At 40.2% G+C, this 22,219-nt stretch overlaps 1 protein-coding gene across 1 annotated transcript; it reads left to right on the top strand.

The window, feature by feature from the left end:
• Positions 1 to 2,403: 2,403 nt before the first annotated feature.
• On the top strand, positions 2,404 to 7,320 carry LOC306924590 (uncharacterized protein). The gene is made up of 5 exons (XM_079503165.1): positions 2,404 to 2,927; positions 3,239 to 3,502; positions 4,363 to 4,512; positions 4,933 to 5,029; positions 5,335 to 7,320. Exons 1-5 carry the CDS (start codon positions 2,597 to 2,599, stop codon positions 5,591 to 5,593), a joined length of 1,101 nt encoding a protein of 366 aa, XP_079359291.1. The 5' UTR covers positions 2,404 to 2,596; the 3' UTR covers positions 5,594 to 7,320.
• Positions 7,321 to 22,219: the final 14,899 nt, after the last annotated feature.

The raw sequence follows: 22,219 nt of genomic DNA, 5'->3' as shown, positions 1-22,219 counted from the left end.
GGTTGCTCCCAGTTCTTGTAATAGTTTAAAAACATATTGCTGCACATTGGCATAGTATTATAAATACTGCACAGAACCCACACCTCACATCCAGAGGTCTATTTATGAATTAAAGATGTCTTATCATCTAACATATGCTACCCTCTAGTGGAGGGATTATTCCACTTCTAAGTGTTCATGTCTCTCTGGTGCAGTGGTTTTCAACCAGTGTTATTTTGACAGCCAATTTCAAATGCTGATTTAGTTTTACTTTTAGTCATAGTCTGTTGAATAGATGAAGATGAAGACACAGAGTCTGATGAAGACAGTAGACTCTGTGTCTAAATATTAATTATTTAGCTTTACAAAGTTACAGTGTGCAGACTTCTATGTTTTATATTGCCTTGTCCACAAAATAAATTAAATTTGATTAATTTAAAAAGCGGCATAGTGCCGCTTTAACCTAAATGTATATTGGCAAGCCATGGTAGCATATAATATGTAATTATACTTAGCTGCCAGAAATAGCAGATCTGCAAGTGTTGTGAGCTAGTAGATGGGCTATTTCCGGAGAGCGACACCTGAGTGCAACCAAGCAAAAAATAACTTGTCTATTGGAATTCTTCTACACTGGTCAGCCCTCCCTAACATTTTAGTCTGGAATCATACTGGACTGGATAGTGGATACAGTCTTCCTGTGCCTCACCTGCACATAATATACTGTAGAGCAGTGGTTCCCAACCTTTTTCATGTCAAGGACCCCCAAATTGACACTAATTAGCCCGCATACCCCCATTTGAAAAGATATGCCAGGGACCCCCATAAGAGAAGATTTTTACAGCTCTAGCAGAGATTCTCAACCCGTTTAGTTTCAAGGACCCTACCAGTTTGACATGCATTAGTCTACGGCCCCACATTTAACTGCATTTCTATCTCTCGGACCCCCAATTTCTATTGTAAAATCAATGTTAACTCTGAGAGTGTACAAATAGAAGCGAATGGACCCGTTAGGGTACATTTGGGTTCCACTTGTACACTTTCAGAGTTACAGACCCATAAGGGTCCATTTGGTTCCAAACTATATAATTTAGCTGGGGACTCCCTGGAACTCCCTCAAGGACTCCATACTGATTAACAAGCTAAAAGCAATTGGTTTTGATAGCACATCAGTGAGCTGGATGCTATCCTACCTTCGAGGGGAGAGAACAGATGTTGGAGGTGAATGGAACACTGTCCCCTCCCAGTGAGCTGTGGCGTTCCACAAGGAAGCATACTAGGGCCTTTACTGTTCCTAATTTATGTAAACGACATGACATCAGCTTGTGATGCAACTTGTTCCTGTTCGCAGATGACTCAGCACTGCTGGTCTCGGACAGGCCCTCAGCTCTGAACTCGGTAGAATCTGCACATGGCTCACGGATAACAAACTATCCTTACACCTGGGAAAAACTGAATCCATTTTTTTGGATCAAGCGGTAATCTCAGCAAGGCAGATGGCTTCTTGATTAGAGTGGGTGACAGTATTATCACACGAAAAGAGGAAATTACCCACCTAGGTTTCATCCTGGAGGCAAATCTTTCCGGCGATAAAATGGCCACCAACGTAATCAATAAAGTCAACCAAAGAACACGATTCCTATACAGGATCTCTTCACTGGTCGACAAAAACACCTTGAAGACCCTAACAGGAGCCCTCGTACAAGGTTTCAAACCATGTGCAACCCAGATTCGGCACTAACAAGGGACTAAATTAATTTCGCTCTTATGCCACCAAAATGTGGAACGCCCTACCAACAGTCATTAAGACATGCAAATCCCTTGCCTCCTTCAAAACCGCTCTCAAAGGCCAATTCGAAACTGCCCCCCGTAAAATCTGCCCTCACCCTATGTTTTTCCCCTCTTTGCCTCTTTGATTACCTGTTTTTGGCTATATAGAAGTGTATATTTTGTCTCTAAATGTTTTGATGAATTGAAAACGGTGCAGGGCCCTATTGTAAACAAGTGTAATGCTTTTATGGTGTCGTCCACTCACAGTTAACAGTTTTTGTATTTAGTTGTGTCAAACCACTGTCACTGTTCTATAAAATTCTAAAATAAGTGGAAATGGGGGGAGACACAAGCAGAGCATAGATTCATGAAAGACAATAGATGGATTATTATGGTTCAGAAATAATAACTAGGCTATATTAAGCCATTTATTATGTATGTTTGTGTACGTGTTAAGCCCCAGCGGGGTCCAGGGGGGAAATCCACAGAATCAAAATTGCTATTGCAGATTGATTAGGTCTGATTAGATTTATTGAGTGCTGTTCAGAGGTAAACAGCCATCGCCCCTGCCGGCTGGGGCAATTTTATGGCCCAGGCTGCACTGACATTAAATCACCACACGATGGCGCTGTGTAGCACCAACAAGCTGGTGCACACGGAAGTTGGTCATAGCTGTCTCTTTGTAAACACGGCCAAGCGTGTTGTACAGTAGGTTTCATTTGTTTATTGAACGTTTAATTATAAATTCATCCATCTAATTACTCTGATTATTTTTGCTGCAAACTTCTTCCTTCGGTTAGCCCTTTGTTATTTTCGAGGGTTGCCGCATTGTGCTAAAACTATTAGTAAAATGAATTATTCTAACACAACTATACATTCAGATCTAAATATGCATGATGACACACGTGTCGATATCGTTGAAAATGCAGTTAGAAATGCCATACGCGTCGTAGTGGATATCATTTACAACGTCAACAACAGTAAAACGAGGGAATATAAAATGATGCTGGACGAGAGAGACAAAGAAATCAGTCGACTGGAGGTTAGGTTGAAACAGACTGAAGACGAACTGTTAGTCCTGCAGAGTGAAAGTGAACGTAACGTCAACACAATAAACCCCTTCACTGCAAACTGTGTTTATAGTATGACAAATGAGCACGAATTGGAACTGGAGTTTCCCTGTAAGTATAGGCTATTACACATGTCATATACTATAGTATATTGCATGATTTCTATATTAATGCTAGCCATACAATGGCTGTGTCTGTGAATGATATTGATGTAAAGTTGTAGCCTGCGTGTACTCCAATAATTGATGCTGCGACTTGGAGTCAGCTATCTACTGACCGCTGGGTATCGGAATGCTCTGTGTGTGAACTGTGAATCTCGTGGGAAAAGTGTTTACATTTTACTAAATACTAAACTTTTACTTCAGACAGTACAGACTCGACTAACTACTTAGTACTTACCCCAGTCACTTTCATTCCATTAGGTGTTGCAGCTAAAATGTCTCCATTAGTTTTCTCACTGAGTCAAGATGGTATGGCTGCTGAGCCATCCAACCAAGAGGACCCTGAACAGCAGATGTCACACTCTTCACAGACAGGATTAGGAATCACATATTGTCATTCATTAGCCAGACTGGGTACCAGTCCTGTGATCAAAGAGGAGCCTCCTGCTGTTGAAACGGTGCACATCAAGACAGAGATGTGTGAGCTGGGATGTGATCAGCACAGAGACCGTCCCAACAACAAAAGTATGATTTCATTCTGGAGTAGTTGTCTTTTTTTCTTTTTTTTGCTTAATCAAAATCAATTGCTTACAATCGTTACCATGTTGATAATGTTCAGATATTTTAAAAATAGCATATCTACAGTCAAGCTCACAACCTGTTACAATGTTACACATTATGAGCTTGTAGAGTGGCTATTGCCACAATAGAAATAATCATAATTAAAGTATAAAATTATGAATGGCCGATTTTGGCCGTACTACATTATTTATTTTGATTATTGGAAGGCTATCGGTCATTGTCAGTAGTTATTCCTTGTCGAAGTTATTTGTCATACCTGTTTTGTGCAATTTTTGTTTGCAAAATCTAAAAGCCAAACAGAAAAGTAATTGTTATATGTTCAAATATTCAATGCCAAAAACACAAATCGTTAATTAATAATTATTTGTAAGATGACACCACCACCACCTCTCTGACAACACAGCCATACCTGAAGGTACACCTAGACCCCTAAACGTTTTACTTCAGTACAGTAAGCTACCTGAGTACTTAGGCCACTTTTACACTGCAACGGTCTCCAGAGAAAACAGCAAAGTCCCGTTGTGTTCTCAATTTTTATTCCGATTTTACACACAGTGACTGAAAACGCTGTAGTGTGCATGCCAGGTGGAGGTGGACCGCGTCCAAGCGATTCCCAAGCAGTTACGCGAGGCGTAACTGCTCCACTCTGGAAGTTTTCACTTTGTTTCTACCCCCGAAAACGCTGTCGTCGTCTAAACGGACCCCTGCAAACAATATTTTATTTTTCTGTTTTCTATGGAAACCGTTCTCGTGTAAAGGGGGCCTTAGTTACTTTAGTTTACACCACTGTTTTCACTCCATAGGTGTTGCAGCTAAAATGTCTCCATGGGCTTTCTCACTGAGACAAGAGGGTATACCATCCAACCAAGAGGACCAGCAGATGTCACACTCTTCACAGACAGGAAGCACATATTGTCCTTCATTAGACCGTCCCACGACTCCCAACAGCAAAAGTATGATTTCATTCTGTGAAGGCCTGTCACAATTCTTAGACCTACATAATCGCCGGATTGCAGATTTTAGATAATCGCAATCATTCTTTTTGCATACTAGACAGATTAGTTTCTATGTTGAAAAAGGTTCAGATATTTTAAACATATTTAAAACAAAATTAATTGTTATTTATATGTTCAAATATTCAATGCCAAAAACACAAATTGTCCATTGTAATTATTTGTAAAAAAAAAAGAAAAATAAAGATAATAATAATGTAATTAAATTAAAATGAAAAGATAGTGACAGCCCTATTTCTATAATGTTTTGTTATCAAGACCATTAAAAACTGCTGAGTTGAAATATTGTAGATGTTTATTTCTAGGCTGCACATCAGTGCTGACTGCTGAATGCTGATAATATTGCTTCCATGACCTCAGGAAAGCTGAGGAATGCAGAGACACAAAGGCAGTACAGAGAAAGATGCCGTTCTACACCTGAAGGTGTACAGATGTTGAAGGAGAAGGATCGTATAAGGTAGCCTTTTTCTGTTCATACGATTATGATTACTTAAGGATATCAATTAATTTCTTAGTGATTATCAATTTAACGATTATTGCTTATTTAAAATGTTTATAGTCTATTAAATCGATTAACTGTTACACCCCTAGATATCATTTTCTTACAATACTTCATTAAAACAAAATACAGTGCATGTTCAATACATGTTCAGTGCATGATGGATGGCTGGTTATGAGTTTTATGAATCTACTGCAGATTGAGATGCTTCAAGTTTACCACAATGAATGCAGAGGAAGCACTTATCTTTTGTTCTCTTTCAGCTACTTCAAGAAGAGGGTGCTGGTATCACAGATGTCTGAAGAGGCCAAAAGAAAGAAACGAGATAAATGGAGAGCTGCACAAAGGCGTCGTCGTGACCGCAAAAGGTTCCAGGAAGGACATTCACAAGCCACTAGTACCTTTGCCCAGGCATATGACTCCCACCCCCACCACCTCTCTGACAACACAGCCAAACCTGAAGGTACCCCTCGACGTCGAGGGAGGCCTCGGAACGGTGGACAGGTAGAGGCGACATGGTAGTTTTGTGGTGAACGTCTTAAGCCAGTGATTCTCCACCACAAGTTGAATATCCATTATTACACAGCTTGGTTGAATGCTTGATTCTGATTGCTCAATCGCTGAATTTAGCACTGTTTTATTTCTGAATAATGACCAATGAACTCAGTAACTCAGTCTAATCAAAGCCTGCTCAGAGCACCTGCTCCTGCTGTAAACAAATGCACAAAGTCATTTTCAGCTAAATATTACTCTCAAGAATGTTTTTGAAAACATTAAAGCGAGAAAAGACAATACAATAACCGAAAATTGATTATATTTGTTCAACACTTCCTTGTTTTCCGAGGCGACTCTGTTGCGCTGTTCGTTGAAGGGGGCAGCTGCACCTGGCATAAACTTACGGAATACTATCATCACCGTGAGCAAGGAAATACTTTATTTTGTTGTTACTTTTGCGTCAATGCATTAATTGATTTATTAAGTAATAAGCGGGATAATAGCCGGCGAGCCAATCGTTGTTTAGAAATAACCCCCTTCAGGATCATTAAAATGGAGCGCTGTGATTTTTGTACTTTTTCTGTTTTGCATGTGTCTATGGAGTTAACATTACTTTAATAGACCCCCAGGTGTGGTTATAATATTCAAATATGTCTTCAATGTGTATTTTTAGTTTCTTCCTGAAAGCTGAAAGCCTTTGAGTCAAAAGGCCCAATCGAAATAACTCAATGTTAGTGACATCATAACCCTAACCCCTCCCACATTATCATACAACAACAGCTGTGGGTGAGGTTCAGGTGGGTGGTGCTTAATGAGGGTGGGTGTGGCCACATAAAACATAATTTGAACACTTTCTGTACACTTTTTTGAAAAAAATCACGGCACTCTATCTTTAAATACAAGTAAGCCGTGTAAAGTTCCGTAAACGCGGGAAGCGAACGAAGCTGTTGTGGCAGTCTGACACACACACACACACACACACACACACACACACAGAGACCTCTGTATCATTTCAGTTCGTATTGGTTTGCTCCCAATCTTTTGCCCTCTGGTTTGCAGGCGTGACACACACACACAGACAGACAGACAGACAGTTTTGGCCAGCTTCTATAGTTAGTGCTCACTTCGTTCGCAATCACTTCGTTCGCAATCACTTCGTTCGCAATTATCCTCCAGTAGAGGCCGAGTCGAAGAGTAAGTAAGGAGCATTAAACCTCTCATCTTTGCCTCTGAGTTCCTGAGTCGGTGGTTATTTCTCAACGACTGCCGCACCTGCAATTATGCCTTGCTTAGGCCACAGACCCCCATTTGATACTTTTTTTTTATTATGATCTCTGGGACCTCAATCTACACTGTAAAATCCTTGTAAAAGGAAGTGTACAAATGGACCTATAAGGGTTAAGTTAAAAAATAGCTAAAATAGCAGATCCACTTTTTGAAAATGTTTAGAATTTTGCCTACAGTGAGTGACATGCCAAAATTGGCAACGCCAGGTTGAAAGTGCTCTTCGATAGTTTCTGGTTCACAGGTTACATCCTCACACGTATTTCATTTGCCATATAGTGATGTAGAATAATTTTGTTGCACTGGATAAGAGCTAAAGGCAGGCTTTGCAAAGACTTTCTGTGAAGGCTATTGTGTTGTTACTGTTATTTTACACCATGTTATCATTTTTGCAGTTATAGTTTTATATTTCTGCTTATTTTATTTCCTGAATTCACTGCTTCTTTTAATAAAGAACTTGGTCAGCAGTATTCATGAGATCGTTTTACATTTTAATAGGTGGAATAAGGTTTGAAAACACCAGTAAACAGAGATTTGGTGTGAAAAGAAATCACAGAATGCATAGTATGCATTTAACTGAACAGTAGTCATTCTCAGTCTTAAAGGGATATTTCACTTTCAAAAGAACCTTTGGTCATTTTATCGTCTACTCAGGCTTATGTGAACACCACAGACAGTTTTTAAGTTGCTTGATTCAGTATTTAGATATTTGATATTCATTTTCGCTGCCCCGCCCCTTCCTATACAAACCCATTGTAATTTCAAACTCCATTTAACCATGATAGATTCATCGAAAACACCTCCTTTTTTATGGTGACTGATACTGCCCTCCTAATTTAAAATGTAATAATTTTGTAGTGTCCTCTGGCCTCCTTCTGCTCCTTATTCTTTTCCAAAACAATTATTAAAAATAAATAAATACATTAGGTAAATTAAAAAACACAGCCCCACACGTATTAGGAGGACACTATGAGTCACCAAAAAAAGGTGGTGTTTTTGATCTATCATGGTTAAAATGGAGTTACGATGGGTTTATATAGGAAGGGGGGCGGAGCAGTTAAAATGAATATCAAATATCTAAATACTGAATCAAGCAACTTAAAAACTGTCCGGGGTGTTCACATAAGCCTGAGTACAGTAGATGAGAAGTGAAATATCCCTTTAAACATGAAATATGGGATGTATTTGAATGAATGAATAATTATTGTAACCAATGGTAAAGTCTGTTATAACTAGCACATCTGCAGTAGTTAGGAGGTGATCTCTCTATTACTCCATGGTTCACACAGTTTCATGTCAAAGACCCTCAAATTTATACATTAGGCTGCGTACAACTATTTGAAAACTATTTGTTCCAGGGACCTCCGTTAGAGAAGATGTTTGTTAAATTATTATTATTAAAAATGTCAGAGAATTTTACAGCTGTATACAGGTATAGTGTACTGTAGGAGGAGATAATGGTGTAGAAAGTGAAACCTATGATCAGAATACCGGTAGTCATTCTTCATTCTAGTTATATCACCAACAAAGCCACCGTGAACATTATGATGCTGTTTGTAGGAAATACCCACCACAAGCCCCACTGTCACCTGAGGTTATGAAAGAGCTTGTGGGTTATGCTACATTAGTTAGTTTTGTTGTTTGTACGTACAGATGGATATTTAAGTTAAGTGATGGAAAAAATTCAATCATAAAGAAAGGTAAAAGAAACATTTAAGTGAAAGCACTAGAAAATGCAATGTCTTGTTCAATGGAGCGCAAATCTTCGCCAGGACACATGGCCAATGAACGAAAAACCTTGCATGGATGCACCTGGGACGTATCATCAGTGATGTATCCCAAGGTCATCAGGGTTTCGGGTCTCGCAACATCATAAGCCTCACTCAGGTGACCCAGCCAGGGTGATCAAGTCCCGACTTATGTCCCAGTAGCTCCCTCGATCAGTCCCATTAGGGAAAGACCAGGGCCACACAATCCGTTGCTCCGGAACTACTCTTCCGGGACTGGAAGGTAGATCAATCTGGCGCGTGGAAGGAGTAGGCTCTGTGGGTTGACTCCTGTCCAGGCCTCTTCTACGTCTCACCAGGTCCACTCCTGCTCAAACCAGGACCTGTGCGTTGCATCAGACTCCCAGCACCAGACACTTCATTCAGGAGTGGTGGATTCTTGAGCCGCAATGGTTCTGCAGGCTCCACCTGGGCAACGGTGGAAGACACAGGCTGGTCACCAGACTATTCCTGGTTGTCACATACATATAGTCTATTCGTAATTTCCTATGAGTCACTATAAATAGAATAACTAGAACGAAAAAATATCGCATGGATGCACCTGGGACGTGTCCTCAGTGTTCTATCCCAAGGTCATCAGGGTTTCGGGTTGCGCAAACATCATACCCCTCACTCAAGGGGACCCAGCCGGGGTGATCAAGTCCAGACTGACGTCTCAGTAGCACTAGCTACCTTCGATCAGTCCCATTAGGGAAAGACCAGGGCCACACAATCCGTTAAATGATAACAATGTTGTATGCAGTAAGTTGACATTTCTACATACAACCATGAAATTAGCAGGTTGCATTTGTTACCACTGTCTCTCATACACATTCATCGTCTACCGACTACCTTAATGTCTGATCGTAAAGTGGATGGACAGGGGTATTGCAGTTCGCAGGCTGCCTATTAATTAGTGAGCCTAGCCTCACAGTACCCCTGGAAGGACTTTTAGGGCCATTATTAATTCACAAAATATGACTGTTGTCGTAGACTGATAAAAAAATATATATTTGGGAATTAAGGTCCTAATGTAAAATAAATGACACTAATTTGGCCAGTTGGACAACCCCAATTAGACACACACATACGGAGCCGAATGCAAGAATCTCCTGGTCGAGATTAGTAATAATGAAGACATTGGATTCGAAAAATAAATAAAAGGGATATAAAACAACTAAAATCTATGATGATAGTTCTCAATCTGTATTTCATCTGTATTTCTTATTTTTCATTTGTATTTTGTCATATGTCTGCATTTCTATCTCAGCAGAATCATATGGCATGATATTTGGTAGCCTTGTTATTTTTGTTATAGCCTATATCTGTTATGGTTCAGCTTGTCCTTGTAGCAGATAGTATAACTATGGTCTGAGCCCTGTGCTTGTTGGCAGAACTACCTTACAGTTACCACCGATCTGTGTCAAACATACTTTTACCAATCAAGATAGCAGGGTGCATGTCACATGGCCTCGCATTGTTGTGCATATTGGAATAAGTCACAGTGATAAAGGTTGTGACGTCTGTGCACCAGCTGGATGTGACGCCTAGGCTGAAGGCTTTGATTGATTGATTGATTGAAGAATTTATTAACAGTTTGCAGAATTACAGTACATTTCAAGCACAAACTCAATACAAAGGCTGTTAACTGTGAGTGGACGACCCAATTAAGCATTACACTTGTTTCCAATAGGGTCCACCATGTTCAAATCATCAAAACATTTAGAGACGTACAAATAGACACTTTTTTTTTTTTTTTTTTTAACTTTGTTTTTATTTAGAATTTTCGGGTCACATCGGGCATCACAGTACATTTTGTAATTGTCACAAGTCATTTGTTACATTAATTATTATTTCATTGTGTTACGGGTCATACAGTTCCAGGTGGGTAGGGGAACCCTCTCTGAGTAGTTTCAGTCCGTTTTAGTCAGTTCGCTCCCAGTTACAGGGTTCATGATAATTATACATCGGCATTCCATTCTTTTTGTTGTTTAAATTAAATCAATGTACAAGATTATGAAAAACAATGACGGAAGGTGAAAAAGAAAACAGAGGGAAAACAGAGAATCCTAAAAATAAAATAAAATACGAAACGAAGGGTAAACAGTGGACAAAACAAACAAAACAAAAACTTGAGCACAACAGATACAATAATGACATCATTAATGACAGAATAATGACAGTGTTCACCTCTTATTCATTCATACAGATCCTTTACAAAATGTCTATTCCCATGTATAATATCCATTTCAACCAGACAGTATCTGTGAAACTTTTCTGTACATATCCTAACTGCGAAAGTAAGTTCCTCCATTTCGTATATAGTTTCGTACAATGGCTGTCCACTCTCCTTTCTTAGGCGGGCTTCTATCCAGCCACTTCTTGGTTATTGCCTTTTTTGCTGCCACTAGCAATATTTTAAGAAGGTATTTATCTGGGGTATTAAGGTCCTCTGGTATGTTACACAGGTAAACCTTTGTAAATTCAAATTCAATCTCAAAACCCATTATTGTGTTAATGTCCGATACTATTTCTAGCCAGAATACGTGGAAGTGGTCAGCCATTGCACTATTACATTTTCTCCAACAGTTGCCTGCTTCCGGTGTCCCACTCTGTAGGCTTTTTATTTTCGGTGTAATGAAGAACCTAATCATGTTTACAAATAGACACTTCTATAGACAGAACAGGAATTCATCATAAAGGAGGTAAAAAGGGAAAAGAAACATATACAGTGAGGGGGAAAAAAGGGGGGGGCGGTGGGGGGGATTCACGTTCAGCTCCGTTAATTTGTTTGTTTTCCTTGGAGGAGCTGTGTTGGGTCCCCAAGTCGGCTCCGTGGCCGTACCTTGAGTTGGCTGTGTGGCCGTGACCGTCTCTTGTGTTGTCCTTGCGTTGGGTCCCCAAGTCGGCTCAGTGGCCATACCTTGAGTTGGCTGTGTGGCCGCGACCGTCTCTTGTGTTGTCCTTGCGTTCGTGTTTGAGGGATTCCGATTTTACAGGGGCCAGTTTCGAATTGCAGCCGTCCGTAGGTGCCATTTGAGAGCGGTTTTGAAAGAGTCAAGGGATTCGCATGTCTTAATGACAGTTGGTAGGGCGTTCCACATTTTGGTGGCATAGGAGCGAAAATAATTTAGTCCCTTGTTTGTGCCGAATCTGGGTTGTACATGGTTCGTTGCACTCCCTCTGGTGTTGTGGGTGTGGACTTCGTTAACATTAAGGAAGTATCTAGACAGGTACATGGGTATCTTGGTGGTGTATCGAATCTTGTGGACCAGACCCATTGCAAGATGCTGTACTCTGTCGTCGACCCTAAGCCATTCCAGCCTGTCGAAGTGGGCAGGGGTGAGGTGGGTTCGGGGGGCTAGGTCAAGTAGGAGCCTGACCAGTTTGTTTTGGGAAGTCTGGAGCCTGGTTTTAAGGGCCTTTGAGGTGCTGTGGTACCAGGAGGTGCATGCATAGTCAAAGAAACCCTGTACAAGGGCTCCTGTTAAGGTCTTCAAGGTGTTTTTGTTGACCAGTGAGGAGATCCTGTAAAGGAATCTTGTTCTATGGTTGACCTTTTTGATTACGTTGGTGGCCATTTTATCACCGGAAAGATTAGCCTCCAGGATGGAACCTAGGTAGGTAATTTCATCTTTACGTGTGATAACATTGTCACCCACTTTAACCAAGAAGCCATTTGCCTTGCTGAGATTACTATTAGAGCCAAAGAGAATGGATTCAGTTTTTCCCAGGTGTAAAGATAGTTTGTTATCAGCGAGCCAGGTGCAGATTCTACCGAGTTCAGAGCTGAGGGCATTTTCAACCTGCAGTTTGTCCCTGTCCGAGACCAGCAGTGCTGAGTCATCTGCGAACAGGAACAAGTTGCAGTCACAAGCTGAAGTCATGTCGTTTACATATATTAGGAACAGTAGAGGCCCTAGTATGCTTCCTTGTGGAACGCCACAGCTCACTGGGAGGGGGGGGGGGCAGTGTTCCGTTCACTTCCACCATCTGTTCTCTCCCCTCCAGGTAGGATTGCATCCAGCTCACTGATGTGCTATCGAAACCAATGAAGAGGATCAGTTTCACCACTAATTAGACGTTTTTTGCTAAATTAATTTATATTATACAGACATTTGAGCTATTATTTGACTTGGAAGCCAAATACATTGCTGTTACCACCTGAAGGTCACTGTGGGCTCTGAGAGGCCCACAGCTATATGTGAGTAATATTATGAGTCATTTAACTACAGACAGGCTTAGCTAAAAAGTCCCTAATTAACCAATACTGTGTGTAGGAGTCAGTCACATAAGGGTCTCATGAAACATATATCAAACATGATATATGAATTCAGAATGACATAAAATAACTGTTAACAGGCATGTAGTAGGGCTTTTTTATAGCTTTATTTTTCACTCGTCACATTTTAGTAGGAGGCGAGCAGTCTAGAATAGCAGTTTATTATTACAAAATATTTTCAAAAGTAAAATAAAAATGTCACAGTTTTGTTTACTATTTTGCCAAACAGAGATGACTATATGTAGAACTGATATCATAGACTGGCCATATGATGTGAGATCCACACTGGACCCATTACGTTGTAGACCCAATCTTGTTCATTGACATTTGTGTGGGTAATATTTACAGTATCGCAGTGTACAGTACACAAATAGTATATTTTAATCATTAATATCCAAAACTTAAATATACTACGGTACTACCTGACATGCATTACATCAGTTAATATGAAAAATGTATCAAACAAAAGTGTTAACATTTCCTTAACCTAAGATTCGCAGTACACACTACTATACATTGCTTTCGTTTTATATCTGTCATTCTGTAAGTGTAGGTGCCACTTGTCAAACGGAAGTCTTTGTATGTCTCTTCTCTTGGTTATAGCTATAGTTTATATTCATAGAAGCAATGTAGATGTGGTGTGAAGGGAGCCACCCAGAAGGGTTAAAACCACATCCTTGGTGACAAAACCATGACGCTTTCAGCATGTCAGAGACGTGGTGTACGTGTTCCACTGAACATGCTCAATGCACCAGTGATCAGTGAACCCCTGGTTGCCTTCAAAGTGGTCCATGGAACTTCATTAATGTATTAGTAAAATAATAGAGAAGGTAAGATTGATATCCTTAAATTAATTTCAAATTCAGTGTTTTGCCAATTTACTGATAGAAGATTAACAAATTGACTATATTGAATGTTATTTTTTCCCCATGATGTACTGTACTAAATAATTTGACCAAGAAACTGAACTTGTTCTGGGAATTTTCACACTGTAGAGTGTACTGTAGACAGTATTATAGAGTTCAGTAAAGCATGTGGTTGAAATTGGCAATGGACACTTGTGTACTGCTGTGTGTGAAATATTTGTTAACATATAGTGTCACATTAAAAAGAAATGTTGATTCTTGTGAACAAGAAGCTCTGATGAATATGTCCTGGCACTAACATACACAATCAAAGCTAATGGGAATTATAACACAATGCTTGGATTTGATGGAGTGGATTAGGTGTGTGTGTGTGTGTGTGTGTGTGTGTGTGTGTGTGTGTGTGTGTGTGTGTGTGTGTGTGTGTGTGTGTGTGTGTGTGTGTGTGTGTGTGTGTGTGTGTGTGTGTGTGTGTGTGTGTGTGTGTGTGTGTGTGTGTGTGTGTGTGTGTGTATACATTTTTCTTTTCTTCGTTAAATATTTGAAATAATCAATAATCAATGTAGGCCTACTGTAACTTGCGACCCATAAAATGGGTCTGCAACCTTTGTGTTTGTTTGTTGCAGTGATGTTGCCTTTGTTCTAACCAGTGGATGAGAAGAGTAACCTGCAGGTATCCCCATGGCTCTGTTCTAACCAGTGGATGAGAAGAGTAACCTGCAGGTATCCCCATGGCTCTGTTCTAACCAGTGGATGAGAAGAGTAACCTGCAGGTATCCCCATGGCTCTGTTCTAACCAGTGGATGAGAAGAGTAACCTGCAGGTATCCCCATGGCTCTGTTCTAACCAGTGGATGAGAAGAGTAACCTGCAGGTATCCCCATGGCTCTGTTCTAACCAGTGGATGAGAAGAGTAACCTGCAGGTATCCCCATGGCTCTGTTCTATACCAGTGGATGAGAAGAGTAACCTGCAGGTATCCCCATGGCTCTTAAAGTTGTGTCCTTGCTGCTGTTGCTGGATCTCGCTTGGTTTATTCAAGATGGTACGTTGGCATAATCAGAGATTTGTATTTTGTCATCTTGTGTATTGTGGGGTTTTTTTGTTTTAGGTTTGAGTTGTATTTATTAACACAAAATAAGTTGAAATTAGAGGGGAAAAGCTATGAGAACCTCTCTTATAATTTCACAATCACAATAATATAAATAGCCTACATGTGTATACAATATGTTTATAAATGCGGGGCGGGGAGGGTGATAATAGTCACCGGTATGGGCTAGGACGGCGCCTGTCAGCAGGGAGTGCTGTGTGGGAGGAGTAGGACGAAGGCTCAGCCTCTACGAGTCCACGTCCTCCTGGTGGGGGCTCCTCACTTCACTGGTACCTGAGCCACTAGGATACAAGAGCTGTGACAACACAGAAATGTGTGTGGGAAGCAATTAATTGGCCTAACAAAAAATTGGGGTGACAAAAGGGTAAAAAAAAGAAAAAGCATTCAAAAGAGTTTGATCTCAGTGATATTGATATTCAAGATTGTACGTTGCATATCATAGATTAATAAGTTACTGTATGTTGGAAAGGCAGTGGATAACAAATGAATCATACTTTTTGTTTCTGCAGTTGGAGCCCTCTGCAATGTCACCTGCACAACGGACTATCAATCTAGACTGAATTGTTCCTGCTCAGACACGGTCCCTAATTATGCAATTCAGATAGAGGCCACCTGCAGGTATTGTGTTAGAGGGAAATGAATATGAACTGTACATTGTATATTGCAAACACAATTGGCTTGTGACACTCACTATGAAGCCTAACTTAAGCTGGTTGCACAAGGGTGTCCCTTGCCGAAAATAGCCGATCTACAATCTCACAATGCAAGCTTTGATTGATTGACTGAAATTGGCATTGACAAAAATGCATATTGTACATGAACATACAGCATATTATTTTGTTCAGATCAGTCAAAAGGATTTAAAAAGATGTGGTCCATTGAGTGTAAATGTGTGGGTAAACATAATCAACTTAAGTTTTAGCTTGGAGATCTGATATTTTCACCATGGGACACCATCGTACGACTGCTACGACAGAACAAATTAAGCATAATACTTTGGTGGCTTCAGGAACAAGCTGGTTCTCATTTTAGAGAATAAGCCTAGCTTATTACTTGGTATTTTGTATTTGTCATTCATTTTGTACATTAAGGCAGAAATACACTTGACAATAGTGATATTTTGGAGACTATGAGTGGGCAAATGTTATATGCCAAGTGAGGTTGGCTGCTAAGACAATTTTAAAGTCAACCTGTGGGCAGATATATTATTTATGTTTCTATATAATAGTGGCACGACGATTCATTGAATGGAAATTTTACAATTAAGCACCAACAATTGTCAATTGTCATCTTTCCATCAATCCGGGTACCCATTGACAAAACAAAGGAAAAACGGTGCCCTCTTTTCCTTTGAATTTGTTCCATTGATTTGAAAATGTTTGACGTTAGTCAACAGTCTGTCTTGAGAAGATATGTTTCCATAAGATCTAGGAAAGGATTCGTGATTTTTATTGCAATATCACATGTACATCCATCTCCTGTAGTGATTCTGAAGATGAAATTAGTGGGAGCTGTGAAATGATGCCCCCTCGCTCATGGTGTCTGATGGAAGTGGATGAAGAGGATTTTGAAATGATTGCACGTGTTGAGACTAACTGTATCGCAAAAGTTGATCAGCAAGGCAGTGAGACTGAGTCAACTAGCTGGAAACTCTCTGATATGGGTAAGACAACAAACAAGCTTTGACCTTTCTTTATATATCACTCTGCATTGAATACAATTAATACAAAATAAAATTCCAATCAAGAGCTTTAAAAAGTGATAGCCAACCTCAGTCTTGACATTTAGAATAAATGTTCCTCTAATTATGTGATACCTAGGATTTGCTGCAGTGCTATTGGTGCAGAGACCAATCAAAAACTACAAAGTAACAGTATAACAACATATTACAATCTGACACTCTGACAGTACAGGAACAACAGGACCTCACATTTAGTGCAAATGTGTTAGATATTAGATAGATAGGTAGGAAGCAAACTATACATACTGCCTGAATGCCTGATCTATACATTATTGTACAACAGTTTTGCAGGCCAAAGTTGAGCACAAGTTGAGCATGTAGAATTGTAGATCTGCTATTTTCAGTGTATGACACTGTCGGAACGGAAACGGTCAGAGTATAAATTAAGTATAACTGTTTATCTGCCACATTGTACCTTTCAGTGAAGCCTTCACAGCCTTTCAACCTGCAAGTGACGAATAATGACAATTCCTTTAACATTACGTGGGGCGTAAACAACTCCATTAACCATACACCTCGATGTCTCAGATATATGGTACGGCTAAGGATGGACCAAACCTTAGCAAAGGTAATAAGTTCTTTAAAAGTTATATATTATACAGCTGTCATAAAACATTCATTATTTACTAAAGACTAGTAGAGCCATTGACCCTATTAAGTTTGACCATTTATTCTTTTGATACTGACAGCGTTCATATCCCATAGTCGACCAAAAATACATATTGATAAACAGCGATGAACTGCAACCACATACTAAGTATATAGTGGATGTCAAGGCCTCACTATGCCCAGAGGATTTCTTAAAGGGGCCATGGAGTGAATGGAGTCGTCCAACAGAATGGAGGATTTTGAGAAGTGCAGAGATTGACGGTACATTTTCAGTCCTGAGTTTATACTGAAATAATTGTTGCAGAGTGGCCTTTGTCAATGACAATAGTGAACATTCTATTTAAATTAGCTAAATCATTTCATTTTTTATCCTTGTTTTTGCAGGAAATTATTCATCACAGGAGTACATTTCCATAGTCATTGCCATCTCCATTTCCATTTCCATAGCCATCTCTTTCCTGGTTCTGTTTTACTTCCAGAAGCCGTGAGTATAGATATTTGATTAAAGTGTCTCTCACAGAGAAAACATCTGCACATTTTACATGCAGGCAAAACTTGTCAGCAACATTTTCAGCTTAAAGCTGCAACCCGTAATGTTCTACCTCGTATGTGAACCCGGGTCCCCTGCATGAGCGCTTATATTTCTACTGCTGAGCTAATACTGAAATCCTCATTAAATTGCCTTTCGAGCTTCATGCGATACCAGTTGTTGGTCCTAGCCGACCACAGCATATACATTTCTCAGTCGAAGAGCAGTGAGAGTTGGGTTATAATGAATTAACATACTATACCATATAGGTTGATACAAATTATGTTTTATTCACACAAGCTCTGATTTGTAATGTCACTAAGAGATACAAATGGTAGATGTGCCATTGGAAAGGAATAGGGGACTAACTGTTGAAGTATTTCAATTTGATCCTTTTTAATTATACATCCATCCATTCTCAACCGCTTTTTTTTTTTTTTTTTTACAGTAATAAGACTTAAAAGACCACTTCACCACTTTTCAACCTATCTTCATATAATAGGTCCTCACTAATAATCACAAAAAAATGGCGCAATTTTTTTCCTACTCGGTCTGTGTCTCATAGGAGGGCTGTGGGCAGTTCAGAAACCGTCCTCCAGTGACATAATCGATGGGGAATACAAGCTAATAGAAACTGCAGGCTTTCTAGTCCTGAAAAGTTGCAATGCGAAAATGGAAGCCATCATTCTCACGATAATGAAAAAATCTTGTTTAAAAAAATAATCTGCCTAATGATGTCACTGGAGGACGGTTTCTAAACTGCCCACAGCCCTCCTATGAAACACAGACTGAGTAGAAAAAAATAGTGCCATTTGATCATGATTATTAGTGAGGACCTTAGGAGATTATATGAAGATAGGTTGAAAAGTGGTGAAGTGGTCCTTTAAATTAATAAGAAAATGTTGATACTGTTGGAAAACCATCAAATATAATGCCATTATGTCCACCAGTTTGGTCTCCTATTCATTTGAGCAGTTGAGCAATGTCATCATCATCATCATCATCATCAATAGTATTTCCACTTTTGTTTTTGTTTTGTTTTTCTGGAGAGGAGACTTGCTTGCGTTGACATGACAACTTGCCCTGTTTTGGTCAGTTACACAGACTATGTACTTTTGGATAAGGATAAGAGCATTAATGCCTAAATTGCGGTTGTTGTTCAGAAATGAAAACTCAGCTCATTATATTACAGTAAATTACAGACATAGTTTCATATAAACGTGCCTTTTTGTAAGAAAGCAAAAACCCCATTGATCTTACAGTAAATTAACTGTGAAGTTTCTCACTCTTCTCGGCATCCCCTCCTCCCCCATAAAAGTAACAACCAACCGCTGCTGCTTTGCACTACGTGCACTGCAGAGATGTAATGCACCCGAACAGAGGCCAAGCATAGGAAGTCATGCAAAATATCTGTATTACACCAGCACTGAGAGCACATTATTTATATTGTGGTCACTAAATGTGTTAATGTTAAACTAATTTACTGATGAATGTTATTTTTTAAATATATATATAGGCCTATATATGCTCTTTTGATATCTTATAATGATGACACAAAGGCTACTTTAAACACTAGGAATGACCAGAATTCCATAAACCAGAATGATCATAGCAGTCACTCTGTGCTGTTCACTAATTATTGTCTCCACCAGGCCAAAGGCATAGGGAGAGAGTATGTTTTGTACTCCGTCTGTGTGTCCGTGTGTGTGTCCGTCCGTCTGTGTACAGCTAATCTCCGGCACCGTTAAGATACCTAATTTTTCACACACACTCCCTGGATGCCAACGATGCACCTCTGCCCCAAATTTTCCAGAACGGCCTGTTATAGCGCCACCAGGAGGCCGACTTTTGAAAAACACATTTTTTTATACTACTCCTCCAGATTCTGTCCAAAAATCCCGCAAATCGTTACACTATCTCTATAGTCATGTGCTCAAGACGGATCTGTCCGATATTTCATATTCCATCCTAATTGGCTAACATTGGCTTTCAAAGTTTGCAGGATTGGCCCGTTTTTAACAAAAAGCCTCAAATCATGAACGCAGCGTGCAATTTACGTGAAATCTTTCACAGACTTTCCTACTAGGCTGAGGAATATATCCCACCCTTTTCACATTCCCTGTTATAGCGCCACCATCAGTGGATTTTTGCAAAACACATTTTTGGAACAAAATGCCTGAAATCATCCAATTGCCATCCAAGGCATAAGAAGAAATTGCACCCTTTTCACATTGGCCTATTATAGCGCCACCAGGAGCCCACAACCTGACCTACCCTGTTAAAGTGCCCCGAGGGGCACTTTATCTAGTTTGCATATACTTTCCATAATAAATATAAAATAGATTACACAGATAATACAGATAATAGGAAACATCAGGACATTACATTCTACATTCCTTCCATTTACATATTATGTAATGAATGTGAAAATGTATTAATTAATACAGAAGCACAGAATGGATCAGTGTCACTATCCCATCCTCTGGCACCATCAGACCCAGTCTGAAGCTTGACTATAATATCCTCTGTGACATGACTCTGTGGTCGGACCCCTCTTTTCAGAGGTCCGGTATGGTCCAGTAAATTAAAGAAATGTTGCATTGACATATGACATTCTGTTGCCTACTTACAAAGACAAAAATATATAATAGAATTATAGAATAGAATAGAATAGAATCATGCCTCTGTTGCAAATTCTGTTCAGATTTTGGCTGAAAAAGCTCCAGATGCTGACATACATCCCAAAGGCAGACAGATTTTTCTGGCCCCTCTACCACACCTATGATGGGAACTTCAAGGTAAGAGACATACAGTATACAGAAACTGCTATGTAATTTCAACATCGCCCAGCAGGTATTGCCCATGTGAGAACTTATGCACATCTGGGCGGCTTCTGGGATCTTGGGAATTTCCCTGAGTGTTTTTGAGCAGAGAATGAGTCAGTACGAAGGGGCTTCAATGGCCAGATACAGCTGCCTAATGTATTGTAGATAGATGATTGTGTATGAGACATGTGAGTCACCAGAGCTGATATCCCCCAAATAGAAAATAGGAACTGAGGGCTATTTACTATGCTTCTTGAATGTTCCATGGGTTTGATCACTTTTGCGGAAACGTATAGAGATGCAGGTTAAAGGTTCTGTGTGTGTGTGTGTGTGTGTGTGTGTGTGTGTGTGTGTGTGTGTGTGTGTGTGTGTGTGTGTGTGTGTGTGTGTCTGTGTGTGTCTGTGTGTGTCTGTGTGCGTCTGTGCGTGTGTGTGCGTGCGTGCGTGATTAAGTAATTGGTACTGTATTCTTCTTTGTATTCATTTGGATAAAAAAAATAACACCATTAGAGCTGTGTAACTCATGCAGTTACAAAGATACCCAGCGGGTGGTGCTAAATACCAATATGATGGGTGAAATGGGACCGTTGTATTGTAGGTGTTTCTGTTGATTGATTGATTGATTGAAGAATTTATTAACAGTTTGCAGAATTACAGTACATTTCAAGCACAAACTCAATACAAAGGCTGTTAACTGTGAGTGGACGACCCAATTAAGCATTACACTTTCCAATAGGGTCCACCATGTTCAAATCATAAAAACATTTAGAGACGTACAAATAGACACTTCTATAGACAGAACAGGAATTCATCATAAAGGAGGTAAAAAGGGAAAAGAAACATATACAGTGAGGGGGAAAAAAAGGGGTGGGCGGTGGGGGGGATTCACGTTCAGCTCCGTTAATTTGTTTGTTTTCCTTGGAGGAGCTGCGTTGGGTCCCCAAGTCGGCTCCGTGGCCGTACCTTGAGTTGGCTGTGTGGCCGTGACCGTCTCTTGTGTTGTCCTTGCGTTGGGTCCCCAAGTTGGCTCAGTGGCCATACCTTGAGTTGGCTGTGTGGCCGCGACCGTCTCTTGTGTTGTCCTTGCGTTCGTGTTTGAGGGATTCCGATTTTACAGGGGCCAGTTTCGAATTGCAGCCGTCCGTAGGTGCCCTTTGAGAGCGGTTTTGAAAGAGTCAAGGGATTCGTCTTAATGACAGTTGGTAGGGCGTTCCACATTTTGGTGGCATAGGAGCGAAAAGAATTTAGTCCCTTGTTTGTGCCGAATCTGGGTTGTACATGGTTCGTTGCACTCCCTCTGGTGTTGTGGGTGTGGACTTCGTTAACATTAAGGAAGTATCTAGACAGGTACATGGGTATCTTGGTGGTGTATCGAATCTTGTGGACCAGACCCATTGCAAGATGCTGTACTCTGTCGTCGACCCTAAGCCATTCCAGCCTGTCGAAGTGGGCAGGGGTGAGGTGGGTTCGGGGGGCTAGGTCAAGTAGGAGCCTGACCAGTTTGTTTTGGGAAGTCTGGAGCCTGGTTTTAAGGGCCTTTGAGGTGCTGTGGTACCAGGAGGTGCATGCATAGTCAAAGAAACCCTGTACAAGGGCTCCTGTTAAGGTCTTCAAGGTGTTTTTGTTGACCAGTGAGGAGATCCTG

Source organism: Electrona antarctica, assembly GCF_951216825.1.
Source record: "Electrona antarctica genome assembly, chromosome: 6".
In the NCBI taxonomy this organism is placed as follows: Eukaryota; Metazoa; Chordata; class Actinopteri; order Myctophiformes; family Myctophidae; genus Electrona; species Electrona antarctica.
This window is presented reverse-complemented; position numbering and strand designations above follow the sequence as displayed.

Bases quoted from the DNA above. Each gene is read 5' to 3' on its own strand.
- LOC306924590 (XM_079503165.1), top strand. From the start codon at position 2,597: ATGAATTATTCTAACACAACTATACATTCAGATCTAAATATGCATGAT. The intron at 2,928-3,238 runs GTAAGTATAGGC...TCATTCCATTAG, and splicing joins ATTGGAACTGGAGTTTCCCT to GTGTTGCAGCTAAAATGTCT. The intron at 3,503-4,362 runs GTATGATTTCAT...TTCACTCCATAG, and splicing joins AGACCGTCCCAACAACAAAA to GTGTTGCAGCTAAAATGTCT.